This window comes from Ostrinia furnacalis, unplaced genomic scaffold (assembly GCF_004193835.3).
Source record: "Ostrinia furnacalis isolate ACB-3 unplaced genomic scaffold, ASM419383v2 OfSCF7594, whole genome shotgun sequence".
Classification (NCBI taxonomy): domain Eukaryota; kingdom Metazoa; phylum Arthropoda; class Insecta; order Lepidoptera; family Crambidae; genus Ostrinia; species Ostrinia furnacalis.
In genome coordinates this window covers 515,586-534,944 of record NW_021137833.1, presented here as the reverse complement: position 1 = coordinate 534,944, position 19,359 = coordinate 515,586, and the positions used below count along the sequence as shown (strand labels likewise).

General features: G+C 33.0%; 1 protein-coding gene across 1 annotated transcript in view; it reads left to right on the top strand.

The window, feature by feature from the left end:
- The first annotated feature begins 322 nt into the window (after positions 1-322).
- Positions 323-19,359, top strand: part of LOC114365522 (ATP-binding cassette sub-family G member 1) — a 34,532-nt gene continuing 15,495 nt past the window's right edge. Inside the window, exons 1-2 of the mRNA XM_028322117.1 lie at positions 323-452; positions 9,960-10,288. Of these exons, the coding sequence (XP_028177918.1) occupies positions 10,156-10,288 (133 nt within the window). The 5' untranslated portion in view covers positions 323-452; positions 9,960-10,155. The remainder of the gene's footprint in view (positions 453-9,959; positions 10,289-19,359) is intronic.

The window sequence follows — 19,359 nt, the reverse complement described above, 5'->3', positions numbered from 1 at the left end:
TGTTTCAGTTGACACATATTTATTATACCGATATTTTAACCCCTTCATTAAAATTCTATGTTTTTTTTAAATATATCGAAAATCGGATAACCTAATGATTTAACTAAAATAATCTCTTCCTCGTTAAAATCCAGAATATCGTTTCACAGAATATGAAGCATTCAATTAACAATAGCCTCAACAATAGCTAAAACTGTGGTTATAGTGACGTTTCGTAAAAAAAGGTTATTGTGTTTTATGGTGCCCGCATAGCATTGATAAAATCAAAACATAGTATCAATTGAATGAATGGGCCATGCATCGCCATTACTCGCCAGTGCTACTCGGTCGGTGGCGGAGCGAGCCTGTGTCACTTTCTATTCTCGATCCGCGTTCAAACTCGCGCGTCGATAGCTTTTGTTTTCAATTAGTTTAAGTGGAATGACAAGTGAAGAACGCTGTTTTATTAAAAAGTAAGTAATAAGAAACATTATTATTCGTTATTTTAAAAATAATTTATTTAAAGGTAGTTATTTTAAAATAAAATTGTGACGCGGAAAATACGAGCTTTTGTAAATATAAACACATTAATTAATTTAAATTAAAAATATTATTCAGGGCGTACGAGTATTTTCCTCCAATCACGAAACAATAACAAACCACGTGTTAAGTTACCCTCAAAATCGTGTGACTCAACTCGAACTTTCTTTTTTCACGTGTTTTTTTTTCATAGTTACCGTCTTCGGTTGTGTATATTAATTTCTGCGTCTTTTTAAACGCTTTTTATTTTGGTTGACCCAATTCTTAGATGGAAAATAACAGATTTAGAAAGTGTTCTGTGTGACTATACTATGCCATTTTATGTAAGTAAGCACTTGATGTTACGATTATGCAACTAGAGTCGCAGACGCAAACTTTTAAAGATTGGTTCCTATCGGTTTTGCAGTTATTAAAACTGGTTTATAACAAGATATACTTAGTTAAAATCAATTAACTAGACTTATATTACGCAATAAAAATATTTATAAGTGCTCCAGTTACTCTATAATAGTTATTAGTGGAAATTCTGTTGGACCAGTCGTCGCTTAATTAAAGTAATTTCATAATTCGCGTTTTCTTTATTGTTTAGGTACCTACTAATTAGGCGCGCAAACACAAATTGTCGTTTGAATTTTTTTTTTTTTTTTTTGGGGATGGAAGTCGTTTGAAGAAATAACAAATAATTAACTGGCATTATTAATAGTCACATCATAATTAAAGTTTGTTAGTTGTTTTGTTATTTATTGTCTAGAACTTTTTTTATTTATTTTATCCTTATACTTATAGTACCTATATTGTGGTATTGATTGTGCCTCACGCAGGACCATAGGGCGCTTATGTGTTATAGGGATTTTATTTACTTTTTAGCAAGAAAACACAGCGTTTTCATAGACGTCAAAAATATAATCAAAGACAAGATACAAGACAATACAAAAGAGTAAATTAGTTTTAACATATCAAGAGGAGGAAAGAAAAAGATTCGCTCATTTGATATCTTAATTATAGGACAGTGGACGTGACAATATTCATCTACACGTTAATAAAGAATCTTGACTATAAAAAACACATTACTTTATATCAAAACTAATTTAATTAAAAAACCTATTACCACAGATAATATGTATAAGTAACAGCACATCTCAATAAATATAGTTGCATCTTAATGTTTTTGTAATAAGTCCTATTTTGCTTTAAAAAGCCGATGTGCTGTCGACTGTACATTTGCCATTGATTAGTTCTTTAATAGTTTCAGTCAGAACAATGAATATGGCTTCAAACCACGATCGATATTTTCAAGGGCTGGTATGATACAATGGCAGCTATGTAATAATGATAAGTACATAAATAATTCATATTATTATTGTCTATTAAGGTCGCTGAAGTCATATCATACACCTACAACATAATGTTTACAAATTATAACATACGTTAACAGCACGTTTGTCTCGATATTAAAGTCCAATATTTCGGCAACGCGACATACATTGCAAAATGCAATATAATGCATTTATTCAATAAACAGCTGCAATTTGGCAATATTGCCTATTTAGTTTATCTTGCAAAAGCGTATGCAGGCACCAATCGGCAAACGTTTCGAAACAGCCACTTACTTATTTCTCATTTATTCGATAATTTACGAATTGAGTGTTTACCCCAGGCAGCTGCAGTTCGAAATACAAGGCGCTTCTTGTTCAATTCGCAATCTGTATACATTCATAAGTACTTACTAATATTATAAAGCTAAAGAGTTTGTTTGAAAACTTTTTGCGCTAATCTCAGGAACTAACTGACCCGATTTAAAAAAATAAGACTATTAACATCATCCAATATCTAATAGGGGCGGCGCAGTAAAGAAAAATGTTGAAAAACCGGGAAATGTTATTGAAACTATTTGCGTTGCGGGCACAGCTAGTATAGAATATTAATAAAGATAACCATACTTGCTCACCTTAACTATCATAACACAGGTAAAAATGTTAAGTAAATATTTAGTTTGTAGGGAATTCCCTAAAAAAGGTGATCCCTTCTAATCATTATTTGCCTATAAAGCCTACCTACACAGCGACCAAGCCAAGACCAAATAGGACATGATATCATAGGCCTTGATTATGAGATTACATTTAGAATGTTAACTATCAAGTGCAAAACTATTTCACAAGCTTTCTTCTCATCCTGAGACATAGTTTGGACGCAGTTATAATTATACAGGGTGTTTGGCGCATCGTGTGCCAAAATGATTTGGCGGATAGAATGGGTCATTTCCTATATTTTCAGCCCCCATAACACGTTCCATGCCAGGCGGCTACTTTTATATTATTTTTTTTAGTAATTTCACCAAAATACCCAAATCGCATCATTTAATTTCGATTAAAAAAAAAACTACTAGGCGTAGCCTCAAAGTAAATATTTTGTTTTGATGTGCATTGATGTAGGGTTGCATCAAATCTAAATTTACGGGCAAATATCATCTAGTTTTTTTTTAATTCAGCTTTGAAGTTTTCCGAAAAGTTAAAAATGGACTGAACATTTAAGTTTACATGGCTATAAAAAAATAAATAAAAGAGATAGCGATCTTCGGATTTTATCAAAACTTCTCTAGTCTATCCCCATTCAAACGGTATACTAATCTTATTTAAATAATAACAATAACTTCACAAATTCCTTAAATTAGTGCATTGACTCTACTCGGACTGATTTGCGAAATTTGTGTTTATAGCCCCTTTTTGTGTAATAGCACGTTATTAAACACCTAACAGGTAAAAATTATTTATCTTATGCAATGTAAAAACCTTTTCCCTATCGTTTTTCAATGTGGATTTCTTGAATTTAAAGACGAAAATAATTATTTTGATCGTTTATTAATTATTACAAATTTTGTTCAAAATGACCGCCTCGGCAACGTATACACTCACGACATCTTCTTCTAATTTTGACTGTTGTCGTATGCAGCCACATTTCTCTTTTTATTACTACAAAGGCGTTTTCTATTCGTTGTTGTAGTTCTTCTATTGTTTGAATCCGTTACGTACACCAGTTCTTTAGCTCGTCCCCAGACGTAAAAATCTAACGGAATTAGGTCTGGGGAACGTGCAGGCCACTGTATAGGGCCATCTCTTCCAATCCACGAGTAGAAAACGCCTTTGTAGTGATAAAAAGAGAAATGTGGCTGCATACGACAATAGTCAAAATTAGAAGAAGATGTCGTGAGTGTATACGTTGCCGAGGCGGTCATTTTGAACTAAATTTGTAATAATTAATAAACGATCAAAATAATTATTTTCGTCTTTAAATTCAAGAAATCCACATTGAAAAACGATAGGGAAAAGGTTTTTACATTGCATAAGATAAATAATTTTTACCTGTTAGGTGTTTAATAACACAAAAAGGGGCTATAAACACAAATTTCGCAAATCAGTCCGAGTAGAGTCAATGCACTGATTTAAGGAATTTGTGAAGTTATTGTTATTATTTAAATAAGATTAGTATACCGTTTGAATGGGGATAGACTAGAGAAGTTTTGATAAAATCCGAAGATCGCTATCTCTTTTATTTATTTTTTTATAGCCATGTAAACTTAAATGTTCAGTCCATTTTTAACTTTTCGGAAAACTTCAAAGCTGAATTTAAAAAAAACTAGATGATATTTGCCCGTAAATTTAGATTTGATGCAACCCTACATCAATGCACGTCAAAACAAAATATTTACTTTGAGGCTACGCCTAGTAGTTTTTTTTTTAATCGAAATTAAATGATGCGATTTGGGTATTTTGGTGAAATTACTAAAAAAATTAATATAAAAGTAGCCGCCTGGCATGGAACGTGTTATGGGGGCTGAAAATATAGGAAATGACCCATTCTATCTGCCAAATCATTTTGGCACACGATGCGCCAAACACCCTGTATAAATAATTATACCTACACACTTTTTAACTAGCAAAAAACTAAGAAAAAATCGCACTTAAAAACTTAACAGAAAAAAATTTAAGTTACCTACTTAGTGTATTCTACCTAAACATCCATAACTCCACTCAACACGTCATGGTATTTGAACCCGCAACATGGCATTTCGGTCTGCGAATCAACCAACGTGCAGCCGTCGCCAAAAAATCCTGTTAATTTCTCGCAGGCAAGACAAACAGAGGTTAGATAAATAAATATTTTGCAACCTAATTACCGAGGTATAAATAATTAAATATTGCAAGAATTACAAATTTTAATTATGTACAGCACATTAAGCTCGACATCATCAACATTACCGACCTTATGCTCAGTTTTGCAACAAAATGCAGAATCCGTCTGAAGTACATCAATCTCTGTACCGCTAACATCCAGTACCTAAATGCAAATCGGCGGAAGATCGTTTTCTACGAACGCTGAAAAAATCGACCGGGTTCGATCTACCAATCATTAGCTGTGTTTGTTACACCACTGGATATCCTTCGACCTCTGAAAGAACTGTAATTAGCGAACTAATATACGTGTTCACACCAGTATTGTGCAAGCATTCAGGCATTTAGGCTGTGTAAAATCTTTCAGGTTACGGCCACGCATTATGCGTTGGCGCTCTACTTATTTACTCGTAATTTCCTTTTAAGAGAGACGTTTTGTTTTTTTTTACAATAAATTTAGATATATATTTATAGAAATAGACAAATTTAGTAAAAAAAAAAAACATTGAAACAAATCATATTAGTTTCAACTTCACGCTTACCATTTATAATTAAACGATATTTAGATTATTGGGTTGAAAACCAAAAAAAGTTCGATAATTTATTATTTAGATTCCGATTAAAGTAAGTTAGTTTCAAGGAGAAATCTATAATTCAATTAAACTGTAGAAACATATCGATAGACTCGATTTTATAATTATAATTAGGTTACTCATCCTAAACAAGAAATATCTTGTTTATTTATTAATTAATTGGAAGGAAATAAAGGAGTATTCAGTAGAGATCTAAACACGATCGGAATTGTTAGCAATGATATAAACCAATCGCTTTATACAAGGCTACATTAAATCATAAAACTGATGCCAATTGATTCGCAATGCGTCTGTGCTCAATTGCTTGGTTATGAATTAATCAACAGACGACACCAAGTTTTAAATTATTTGATTTCCAATTACGTTCGATAAAGAACACTGAAGACATAGACCAGTAATTGGTTTCACGTTAATATGAAAAAGACTTTAAGTTCGACTTTGCTGTATATATTTTATTGGCTAAAATATGATAACAATAATGAAACAGTTGTTACACTTTTTTCCGCAATTGATTAGGCTATTTCACATTGTGACAATCACAATATCAGTGTGGTGTGCTTCATATACCGCATGCGTCTATTGAATGAAGCCAGCATAAAAATCTATAGAATATTACATTAGGTACATGTTCAGTTGCTTTTGAAAATTAAACGGGAATTAACACGTTAAGAACTTTTTTCTTTCATCCTTGAGAAGTAATTTTAGTTGGTTTAAGTTTCGCGGCAGTCACTTTTCAACTTTTTTTTTTCAAATTTTACAGGTCCAAGCTCATTAAAACCCTTAGTAGAAATTAACAACTGGAACGACTAAACTGGAGCCCCGCGAAAAGCTTTGGATCCTTTTAAATACCTCATTTCCTTTTTAATTATAGCATTTTATGCATGACACACTTTCAGAAGAATAATAAATGCTACAATTTATATAGGTACCCTTATTCGCTGGTTGCGAAGTACTGGGTGAGGGTAACATAATCTATCGCAGCGCTCATGGTGGTCAAAAGTAGAAATAATATAAGCTCTGTCATCTGTATGCCTACCATGAGTTTACGTTAGATGTGCTCGCTAGCGACTGCGTAAAAAAAAGACATTTAAATATATGACATATTGTGCAGCGCCCCTAGCGGCTACTTTCAAGAAATAAAATCTTCATAGAATTTTTTGACGTATTCGCTAGCGAGCTCACCTAACGTAAACTCATGGTAGGCACACAGATGTAGGTATCTGTCAATGGCAAAGCGATTCTTCATAATACATTTTAATATTATTAATTAATCACATGAAAAGGGTCCTACTGGGAACTTAAATAAAAGAGTGGACTGTATTTCGATAGGGCTGGTTCAATAGCCGTTTACAATTTGGAAATAACTAGACTATACAACGTGGTAGTACAAAAATGAGTCACAGTAGTTGATGTGCACAGATGTTCGCCTTATGATGAGAGCGTGAATTATTGAACTCTGCCCTTGTTTTGTTCTTAATTCTTCTACATCTCGGACTTGTCCAGCCAATACCTTTTTTCCACCCAAATCGTGGTATCACAACAATTTATTAGTCGAAAATATTTGTTATTTTTTCATTTCGATATTTTTTCACAAATAACGACCTAAATGTCAATGTGACAGAACCTACAAAGTTGTGGACGCTAGTTGGCGCTGTAATCGTGCACAGAGCCAATACTGGATACCCAGTATCGGGAATAGCTAGGTATCCAATATTGAGGTAACTACCTATTTTTACGAAAACCGTTACGAAAATTTTAACCTATTCCAATTATCGAGAAAACGCATTTAATATGCTTCAATAACTTTATACCTGGCTATAATGTACTATCACTAAAATAAAACATCACTTATTAGTACTTCTATTGCCTCCTGAAGTCAATATCAAAAATAAAACGACGAACGAAAAACGCACTTTAAAATTTGATTGCCAAGTAAAGAGAAATATGGCGATGCCGTTTAGGAAACTATCCCCAACATTGCATTGACCAACTGGTTTTAAATATTTCATGAAGATAGCGTTGTTACTTTTTCAGTAATTGGAGTATCCAGTATTGCGCACGTATCCAATATTCGGTTCCGCTCCTCTAATTTAACATATGATGAGCATGTGATTTTGAGTGCTTAAGGCTGTGTAGAAAATTTTACATTCAAATCTAGCTAGCTTGTAAAGATTGACTACTTCATAGACTTAAGTAGTCGCTTAAAGCAATGAGCTTTGAATCTATGTGACCAAACTGATAAATATAGGTTAATCTCTCTAACTCGAACCCAGACGCCCCAAGTAGAGTCTCTCGCCTAGCACTTGACCATGAAGCAGTCTAACGCATTATTCTATATTTTTTTCCTTTGATCCTATTTTAAAGTACCTACTTTACAGTATTATTGTTTGTAGCTCAAAATAACATACAGGCGTTTTATGACGATCTGTGACAAACTGAATTTCAAGAGGGTGAAGCCGTGGGCAAAAGCTAATTAATATACAGGGTGACTGGAACTGAACCCGCCATAGCTAATACGCGTATAGACGAGGTCATTTGCTAATTATTGAACCTTACTTTCTATGACTAAAGTTTTATAGTTTAGGAGATATGACAATTTTTATACTTGTTTCAGATTTTCCCGAAATTTGACCTAAAAACTGCTTAAATTTTTTTTCTCGCATGATTTTAACCGTTTTTTTTATTTGATACTAATATCGAATAAACTTTTAGTCAAATAAAATAAATTTCAGATCTAGATAATGATTCAATAACTAGTTACGAGCCGCCAAAGTTCAACAAAAGTACAAACCACGATAAAAAATTCAAATTCGATTTCGATTTAAGAAATAACTTATGGTGATAATGGATTGCCAATGATCTTAAAAATATCTCTACCTTCTCTTCTTTCCAATGATATATCATACGTAGTAATTAGATATTGAAATTTATTAAAAATTCAAAGTTTATGAAAGAAAATGGAGTAATTTACGAAAATTATCCATACAAAGTTTCTTCAAACAACTCATATTTTCTGCTATACTCCTTTTCATAACTATTTTCGTGTTTTTTTTTAAATGAATTTAAAAATAATAATCACATTATAAAGAAAAAAAAATTAAAAAAATTCAAAATCAACTTTGTATGGATAATTTTTGTATTATTACTCCATTTTCTTCCATAAACTTTGAATTTTTGATAAATTTCAATATCCAATTACAACGTGTGATGTATCATTGGAAAGAAGAGAAGCTGGAGATATTTTTAAGATTATTGGCAATCCATTACCACCATTAATTTTTGTTTCAATCGAATTTGAAGTAGAATTTTTTATCGTGGTTTGTACTTTTGTTGAACTTTGGCGGCTCGTAACTAGCTATTCAATCATTATCTGGATCAGAAATTTATTTTATTTGAATAAAGACATGTTCGATATTAATATCAAATATAAAAAACTGTTGAAATCACACGAGAAAAAAAATTGAAGCAGTTTTTAGGTCAAATTTCGGAAAAATCTGAAAAAAGTATAAAAATTGACATATCTCCTAAACTATAAAACTTTAGCCATAGAAAGTATGGTTCAATAATTAGCAAATGACCTCCTCTATACGCCTATTAGCTATGGCGGGTTCAGTTCCAGTCACCCTGTATAACAAATAATATGTTCCACTTTGGACCCTTGCATGTTTTCCTAATACGACGATAGCAGAACCAAAATGCAATGTTAGCATTGCTCGAATTGCGCAAGCAACCGTGCAAAGTCAGATTTTGAGGGGCGTTAGCCGTCTAACCTAGATAACACTTGAATCGCAATAGCTGACATTGTTATTGACATTGTGGTCTAATTTCTACCGGAATGTAACATTCATAACATCCACAGCACGCACGTACTCGTCAAAGTACGTAATAACGCCGAGTATTAAGAAGTTTCCAGAATGAAACCTCCCACGAAAAATACATGTGGAAATACTAAGTAGGTACAGTTAGAGCTTATTTCACGGTTGCCAGAGCAACTGAGTGCGCCAGAATTTAGACTAAATTTTAGTCATAATACAATAATCAAGAGATGCTATTTTAGACAATAGTTAAAGGTCGTTACATTGACCTAGAGCACTCGGGTGGATACATCGCTACATTTTACTTAACTGATTGCTGACGGAAAGTAAAGTAACTAACTGGCTGATAAGTTTAAGCGCCATATTAAAAAATATTTTGTATGATTCAGAGGGCATTGTTTTTTCCTGGTATCACAATACCAAGGGTAATGTGACTGATATGATATAAAAAATACATTTAAATCAATATTACCGCTGCGAATTTTTTTTAAAATAAATTGACTAACCTTAAATATGTTGATATTATGATATATTCAAAGTGCATGGGCATAATTGTATTGTTTTATGATTCCTTTTATGTGCCCACTACAGTTCCTAGTCACATAAAGGGCAAGGGAGTATGTCTCATAGAGGTGTCAGCTTACTTACATTAATTAGCATTAATCGGAACATACATCCCTACAGAGAGTATAACATTCTTACATAACTTGATTCATTAATCCTACCTATCATGATAACTCTACTCATCGAGCGCGTGTTGTGATGAAAGTTTTCGCAATATAAACAGATAACGTTTACTAATTATTAATTATCAAATGTCTGGCATAATGTTTACAAATAACGATATCTAATGTTTTTTCCAGGGACGCTTCGAGTGGATTATTACTGACAGGAACTCGATAAGGGACTCGAACTAGAAGATTCTTTCTGAATCACTGCCGCGAATGATAAGCTGTGAATGCTGTGATCAGTCAGAGTGGAACGGTCGAGTGGGGCGAATGGGAATGCGAAGTGAGAAGTGACTCGAAAAGTCCAGTCGAAGACAGTGCAGCGTCGAAAATGGCGCCAATAGACTTCGACGAAACCGGCAACAACAATATCGTGCCGCTTCTTCCGAGAAACACAGTGCAGCTCGAGTTTAGAAACATAACATGCTCTATGAATTCATTTTCAGTCAACAAACTTCGTTTCGGTGAGTAATTGTTGTGTCATTAGTACGAGTATTTTAAGAATGGTTGAGCATCACATGGAACGGCTAAACCAATTTGGATGATTTATTTTAGTAGTTTTCATCATTATTAAAACTAGATTTGTATGTAAAGACAATTAGAAGTCGAAAATGTTAATGATGATGTAAGTATTTGATTTAAAAAAACTATCTTTTAATTATTGACGGATTTTAAATGTCAATAGATTGTTGCAATTCTACTTAGATTCGGTCATTATAACATATTTTTATGCCCTCAGCTGGCCTCGCACCTGCAACTGATACTGACATTATCGTGTCAATGTCGCAGGCAAATTGTATGATTCCGCATTTTACAAACGGCGTCGTCAGTTTATAAACGCTCGCTGTTCTATGAAATGCCGAAGGCAAATTGGCGACTCGTTCAATTGATAAAATTTCGACTATGATTGTTGCAATAGGGTAACCATCATAAAACACATGTTGGACAAATCAGACTTAATTTCAGAAATCAGGCAGGTATCTATTCAGGTAAGACAAACCTAAAATACTAGCTACTCCTAAAGTAATTAAAATATTTTCGTAATAAAAACAACACTACACTAATTTAAACTATTGACGTACGTACCTATAGGTACTATCGGGGACTCTTCCGCCTGACCACTTTGTAGAAATTTTAGCGTAAGCGCATCGCTCCGGTCACGTGCTCACCGCGTCTCTAATTGGTTACGCATTTTACTATATTTTTACTACGACCAATAAGAGACAATCAGGGCTTAGGTTGCAATACGAAATACCATTGTGCACTTTATTGTCATACGGTTAAGGTTTAAAACGAAATGTTTCTTTTTCTTCAATCTTTCTTAGTTTTAGGCTGAGTTGCACCACCTAACTTTGACCGTAACTATAACGGTAACCGGTCCTTTTTGTATGGAGTTTGACAGAATTTTGACGTTTGTTAAAGTTAAAGTAAGATGGTGCAACTCAGCCTTAGAATTTTAATAATAGAATTTGGTTACAAACAAATAGATATGTATTTTTTTTAATATTGTGTTTTTATACGAGGTCTGTCTGCTTTTTGCTTTGGCGATCTGTCGACATATTCTCTCCTTTGTTTTTTTGTGAAGTTTCGTGATCAATAACCGATTGATTTGTGTTGACCCGTGCTAGTAATTGGACTGTTTGATTGCCTTTTTATTGACCTCCGCTCGATTACTGAACCATGCCTCTCAAAATAATTCTTATATTTACTTACAAACTTATCTATTCATTGTTAACTGTTTAAGTATTATTTAGTTTGAAGTTTAATTGTTATTGATTTAAGACCTTGTGTAAAGACACTTAATGTGCAATAAAAAATTGAATTTGAAATAAAACTAACTGAATATTATAATATTTACGATAACCAATTACCTGGATGTGAGATGTTCCGTTTTAAAGATAAGTGTTTCTTTAAAACGGAAAACAAAATATGCATTAAAAATAAATAGAAACCTATCAGGTATAAGTTTTTATTTACATTCAAGGATTTAAGAAAGTTATAGCCAGATCTTACAATGATTGTTTTAAGCCACAAATATTCCTTAACACTTTACTAATTAATTCAATAACATATTGTTTAAATAAGTTCCGAATAAATTAAATACCTATTAAATAAGTAAAATTCGAAAGCAACTGTATGATTTTGTATTTCTCGCCCTAACTAGCTAAACTAATATCATGAGATTTACACTCATAATATCAACAATAATTGTAGAAAGGGCTACTTTTTTCTCGGGAAATTGCATAGTTACCTCGGAATGTGCGATAGCAATTTTGTGACCCGAGCGGGCAATCGCTAGTTCAAATTTTACACGAAGCCTCATATAATATTTTGTAGCGATTCTTTATTGGGTTTCAAATTGACTAAAATGCGACGTTGCCAAACGAGCGCTACGGATGCGGGTAATAAGCAATACTCAATCCTAATTGCTTTACATAGAGCTTGGTTTGCTAGGGCAAACATCTACAGTGGTGCGCCGACGCTGCTTAGACCCGAAATATGAATGAACGGGGGCGGAGCAAAATCGAGCGTGTGTGTGCAAACAATTTAGGCCCTTAAGGTGTCAAGGCGTTCGAGTCAGGGACTCCTAGTACCTAGGTACATAAAACTATGACATAAAATAAGTTTCGATAGTCAGTCCTTTAATTCTTACATTTTAATTATACCTAGAAGAAGTCTAGAAGACAACACAATATTTTTTTAAACCAATAATATTCCGCAGCAGTCCTCCACCAGTCCGAGCACCAGATTCCATTGTCACCTTAGCGTTTTTTACGTACCGGATAACCTCAAAAACTATTTCATTTTTCCATAGCTTTTTCACTGCTCCTATTTATGAATCGTAAAATATTTTTAATTCACTAAGTATAATCAATGCCTTTCTATGTGAAAAGTCCTTTGAATACGTAGAATTTGCACTGTTTTCTGTATCACAACACCACGACTCGACGCCATTTTTCTTGTTTTGATTAGCAGCGCCTCGCGTGGTAAGAAAAAGAACTAAATACTTGAATTTGCCGCGGCATTTTGTAAACAGCAATTGAATTGGCTATCAAATGTTTTGGCATAATAATATTATAAAGTGCCCAGGCAATTTACATTTTGCCTTCGGCATTTCATAGAACAGCGAGCGTTTGTGAACTGACGACGCCGTTTGTAAAATGCGGAATCATACAATTTGCCTGCGACATCAATATAACATTTTTGAATACGAAATAATAAAAGACTAAGGCTGGGTTGCACCATCTTACTTTAACTGAGACAAACGTCAAATATCTGTCAAACTCCATACAAAAAACACCGGTTATCGTTATAGTTACGATCTAAATTAGATGGTGCAACTCAGCCTAAGCGTGTAAAAGTTAATCTACTCATGTCATGCGACTCATAATAATGATTTTTACAATGTACGGTAACGTTCATCGAAATCTATAACATAATAAGACTATTGTAATTATTTTGCAACAAAAGTGAAATGGACAGTCGGTATTTGTAATGATAACGAAAGTTTCAGAAGTAAACATTCCTGTTTCGGATTTGCATATTAACAACAATCCTCCATTGCAAGTACACATTGCGGATTTATATTAACCTTAACCAGCTGAACTCCGTACTAAATCGTCAATGTTGACGTCGCTTGTCAATTTGGTTTCTTACAAACCGGTCGCCTAAGATGAGGCAAGGAACGCTCACTTTCCAGCTGTCAGTGGGTTAAGTAATACCATATCGGCGCACGCGCAGTTTTTGCGTGATCCGAAAACAAAGACAATAATATGCGTCATCGTCTGCACTTTCAACTTTCTTTGCAATGTACACAGAATAGACACACATAATTTACATAGTTACTCAAGTATTGCAGTATTTGTACATAGAATAGAAAAATTTACTTAGTTATTCAAGCTTTCGCTTTCAATGTTGCAACATTGTTTCTCGCTACAATATCTTCCTTATACGTGTATCTACATACACATGACTATTTTTTCTGCTTACATCGAACACAGATTAAAAAAAAGGTTAAACTTATTTGAACTAATAACAAAACTTCTTTCAGGTGATTGAAAATATAAAAATCGGGAGAGTAGAATAAGTTTAAATCGAGTTTTATTACAAAGACATAAAATATTACAAACAACAACTAACAAGCAATTAACTTTTGTAGTCTTTTTAAAACATCATTAACTTAACCTAGTACAAGGTCTCGTCAACTAACGACATTAAGGTTAACACGAAGTTACAAGGTTACCCTTTACTCAATTATCTAATTGTTTTATCGAACTTTTCATTCATGCTAATATAAATATTTGGAAAAATACCGAAGAAAGTCTTATCAAAATGTAAATATTTACTCATATCTATGACCTAACTTTAATTAATATGTTCTTATAATCCAGCAATAATATTTATCAAAGTAAGCAGCTGTACAAGTACATAAATAAATGTCATCTTATTTACATGCTCGTACGCATATAAATTCTTAAAAAATGTTTTTGCCAGTCTATTACTACCTTTGGACCATAATAATATGTACTTACCGAAGAACTGAACTTTGGACAGAACCAAAGAAATGGGAAAAGACAAGTTAAGTAACATTTTCAATTAATTTTAAAATTTACGTATAGAGTTAAAAATGTAAAATCACCTTTTTAAGAACAACAATAACCTTAACCGGTGTTTTTGTGTGGAGCTTGACAGACTTTTAAGTTAAAATAAGTTGGTGCAACCCAGCCCAGCCTTATTGTACGTACGACCAAAAAAATATTTGACTAAGTTGGATACCTATTAAAAAATTGCACCTAGAGACCGAATGAAAATCATTTTATTCATCCTTGCAATTTGCTACCAAAGCATGAATTTAATTTAAGCAAATCAATACAATGAAACATATTATATAAAAGTGATGTACCTACTACACGATACTTCAAATAAGTGACAACTTAGAAATAAAGTTTAGTACACACAATTTGAGACAATATTTGTGACATGTACACACGTTGTATTTAATTAATCTCGTGCAACACTTTGTTAGGTATTCCTTGACATTGTTACTCGAGTAGTCAAATATTGACAGTGCTACCGTTATTATGTGGTAATGGTGTGAATTTCCACGCTTCTACATAAAATATATCGTCGTTAGTCACGCTAACATACCGACACACTTGTTTTTATTGATCAAGCATTCAAAATAATTGACACGAATATTTAGGTAGGTATTAAATAAATAGAAACTTTACCCCAAATATTAGAAGTATGTCATAAAACCATTTCTTTGCCTATCACTTATGTGAAGATTTAATAATCTCTTACTGCACCAGTGTAAATTGTAAAAAAGTGGGCAAACATAAAGTATTAAAACATTTTTTTCCGAAATGTCACAACATACATTTACGCGTTTTTGTTGGTGTCATTTTGCTATGCATGTTGACGGGATTACAAAACATATCTATGTCGACAGTTAATATTATGCCTGAGCCACTGTGAAGAAATATTTCTCATACTGCTGGGTATTTATCTATCCATTATGAGTCATGTCAACATAATATTTCAGAAACCTAGTCTTCGTGACCATTACTTAGCAACTCTTTCGTTGTGCAGGCCGCTAACATTTTTAGTTCTAAAATAAAAAAAATACATAACACTGGCCGCAAATACTGCACAGCCATGATGGAAAAGAAAAAGTAACAAAAAAAAACAAAATACAACCGATGAAACTTAACAAAATAAAAACAAAATTTTAAACGCATTTTAATGCGTATGTAAGTAATAATAAAATTGCACTCAAATGATAAGATTATTTAGGCCGAAATTGACAATGATAATAATTAATTGCAATCATTGACGTGAAGAAAGATTATTTATTTACCTACAGTCTATTAGTTAATAAAATAAATTGAATTTATGTAATACTAGCGGCCGCCCGCGACTTCGTACGCGTGGATGATACCGTTTTACCCCCTTCATCTATCTTACGCGGTTTAGATTTTTCATACAAAAGGATTTTCCCGCTAATTGCCGTTCCAGTGGGAATTTTGCAATATCCTGTTGTTACTAAGCTTTAAGTTTACTAAGGTACCTGCATGCCAAATTTCAAGCGTCTGACTTAAGCGGTTTAGATTTTTCATACAAAAGGATTTTCCCGCTAATTCCCGTTCCTGTGGGAAATCCTAAGTACGAAGAATAATTGTACCAAGTTTCGTTAAAATAGGTCGAGTAGTTTTTGTTTCTATAAGGAACATACAGACAGACAGACGAAAATTTTACTGATTGCATTTTTGGCATCAGTGTCGATCACTAATCACCCCTTGATAGTTATTTTGAAAATATATTTCATGTACAGAATTGATCTCTCTACAGATTTATTATAAGTATACAAAAAAATTAAATTGCGCGATGGAAAACCATGTGGTAAGATTATTTTATTACTTTATCAGTTAAATTATGTTATTGATGTAAGATGTAATTATTTTAATACTAGTGGCCGCCCGCGACTTTGTACGCGTGGATCCCGTTTTACCCGTTTTTATAAGGATTGAATTTTGCAAAATCCCTTCTTAGTGAACACCTACGCTCTAAAAGGAACACAGTGTTTATGTTTTAGTAAATATTCTTTCCGATCTCATAGCAGCTGCTTTAAAGCTAGACCTCTTAGACCTATCTTTTGTTTTAGATTCAAATTCAAGCAAGATCTATATTTTAAGCAAAATCCATAACTGCACAGAAACCGTAACCACACCGTAACTTAAACAAACCACATGATGTAGGTATTTTAATTATACTAGAACCAAAATTTTATATTTATTATAACGTGGGCTATAAATTTTATACATGGTCTACGTGACCATTTGCTTCTCAACTGTATCGACTTTACCCATGTAAAAGAATGTCTTATTCTTCTGACATAAAATATATTATGGAATGCAACCTGTTCCTAATAAAAGGATTAGGATTTTTTTATGGTTCCTGGTCAAAGAATTTCTCATAGCTGCGTATACGCACGTACACACATGGCAGACAATATTACTATTTAACTGCCAACAAAATAAATATTCAAGAATGAAGTTTCATTGACATGAATCATACTTGTGAATGTTTATTAGTATTACGAGTGTGCATGCCAAAGTTGTACATACTTTAATACTTATAATTATTATTTTTATCTGGAACCGGTCTACGTAGATGTCTAACATCAAGGCATCATTGGCTTATTATGGTGGCATTTCAATAATATTATTAATGTATTTTTCCCGAATAATACTTAGTTCTCAAACCAGTTCTTTCGATATTTGATTTGATGATAGTCAAACATAATTTTTTAATTGGATTCATACGCTATTATTAATATTTCGCAAAGTCTGCAACGCCGAAACACGCGGCTAGTGGAGCCAAGGGTTTCGTATCGAATCGTATAGTTACTGTTGTACTCGTGTGTATTGCAAATAGTGAAACGCATCAATGAGGACTGATGCATGCAATTCTAATTAGTGTTGCAGTTACCCAAATACATACAAATGCAGCTAACCAGAGAAAGGGATTCGATGAGATAATGGACCATCATTTATTATAATATAATGGACCCGTTGTAATCGTGATAGCAATCCTTTTACGTTGGATACGGCGCTTTATATAGGGCGCCCTTGACCTAAAAGGCTTTCTAGAATGTATGGAATTTGACAGGTACCTAAGCAATAACTTAAATTAGAAACAGACGTCACTACCAGACCTGGGGAATTAGTGTGCTACTGTTATTATTATTTCATAGATGATATACTTTTGGAATATATATTTTACTAGCTTTCCGCCCGCGGCTTCGCCCGCGTGAAATTTTGTCTGTCACAGAAAAACTTTATGGCGCGCGTCTCTGTTTCAAAAACCGGGATAAAAACTATCCTATGTCCTTTCCCGGGACTCAAACTATCTCTATGTCAAATTTCATCAAGATCGGTTCAGTCAGTACTTTCGCATTTGCTAATGTATCTCAAATATTTAAATAAATGTCATACTTCTTAATAAACATCCCTTCCTGCTATACGTTTCTTCATACACAAACTTAGGTAGTTATATCTTCATTCCTTGAATACTGTTGTATGTGACTAAAATTAGCAACACTCTCAAAACGTAGCCAATCAAATGCTTAGCGGTTGCCAATTTCTCGCTTTGTTTGTGTTGGACAAATGTCTGCAGTTGACTAATCGAGGAAACAATACTATAATGTTTATTTACTGTTTGATTTCCTTATTTAAAACCGACGTCTTAACTTTATTTTTTGTACATGCTAATTAAATTATCATTATCATTAAATAGCACGAATCTAACGAAGCCCTTGGACTTCGAAAAAAATATGAAAATATACCTACTTAATCACATGTGGTTTGCTTTGATGTTTTAATCGTTTACCCTACTACTTACTTATTTTTAGGATGTTCAAAACAATGTTCTTGCAAGTTATTTTAATTCACATTTTCATAGACTAAGTTATTATTATTTTTTAGTTTTGAGTAGAGACCATCTCTACCGCTCATGGAAGAGATCGCACATGGCATCACACATAAATCAGTCTTAATAAGTCTTACTTAATGTATATGTATTAACGGATAATATCACATTCACATTCATCTGATTATAAACAGTTATGGAAGTAAACATCTCAAAGTAGATACGGAAGTAGAATAATTTATTGTCTTCAAAGAATGCGTATAGGCTGCCTGCCTATACTTATTTATAACCTAGTCATTTACTCAACTTTCTAAGAAGTGGTCGTTAAGATCAGTGTTGCTTTTCAATACAATAAGAAACTAACTACCTACACGCTTTATAATACTGTGGGTGAAAAAGCCCTATCTATTTATGAGGCGAAATAAATGTATTTTTAAGAATCTGAAAATCAATTAATGTTTCATGTTACAAACTTTTCTAGCATGAACATGAAGGGCCTGTTCGGTCGAGTCCCTTTAAAAAACCTTTCGATAATATTTCAGGGTTAAATGATACTTAATCGTTTAATCAACCTTACAAATGGTAATACGTCCCCCTTATTAATGACTCGTTAATTGACATCTCAAGAAAAAATTACAGTCTTGCTACAACGTTGTTAATGAATAAGCAGTTGTTTTCATGACCGTGTATTTTCAACGTAGTCATTGAAAAGTTTAGCACTATCGTCGCTAGGACATAAATTAAAAGACAGTTAACTTCCGTAAATGATTTGCAATTACCTTAGGTATCTTGATGGACTACCTGAATACAGGTATAAGTGTATTTTCCATTACGTTTGGTTATAATTTCAAATAAGTATAGGTATAACCACTTGGTTATTTTATTTTATATTTGAAATTATAACCAAACTTAAAAAAATTAAAATAGTAGGTACTTGAAGTAAGTTCTGTCAAATTGAAAAGGTATTAGAAAAAGCCACATTTGGAACATTTATGAAATATCATACTTATTTGTACTAATAATAGAATACGATTTTATTTTAGTTTTGACACTTGTCTATTGTATGTAAATGTGTTTATTAATATTAGATAACTAAGAATAGATA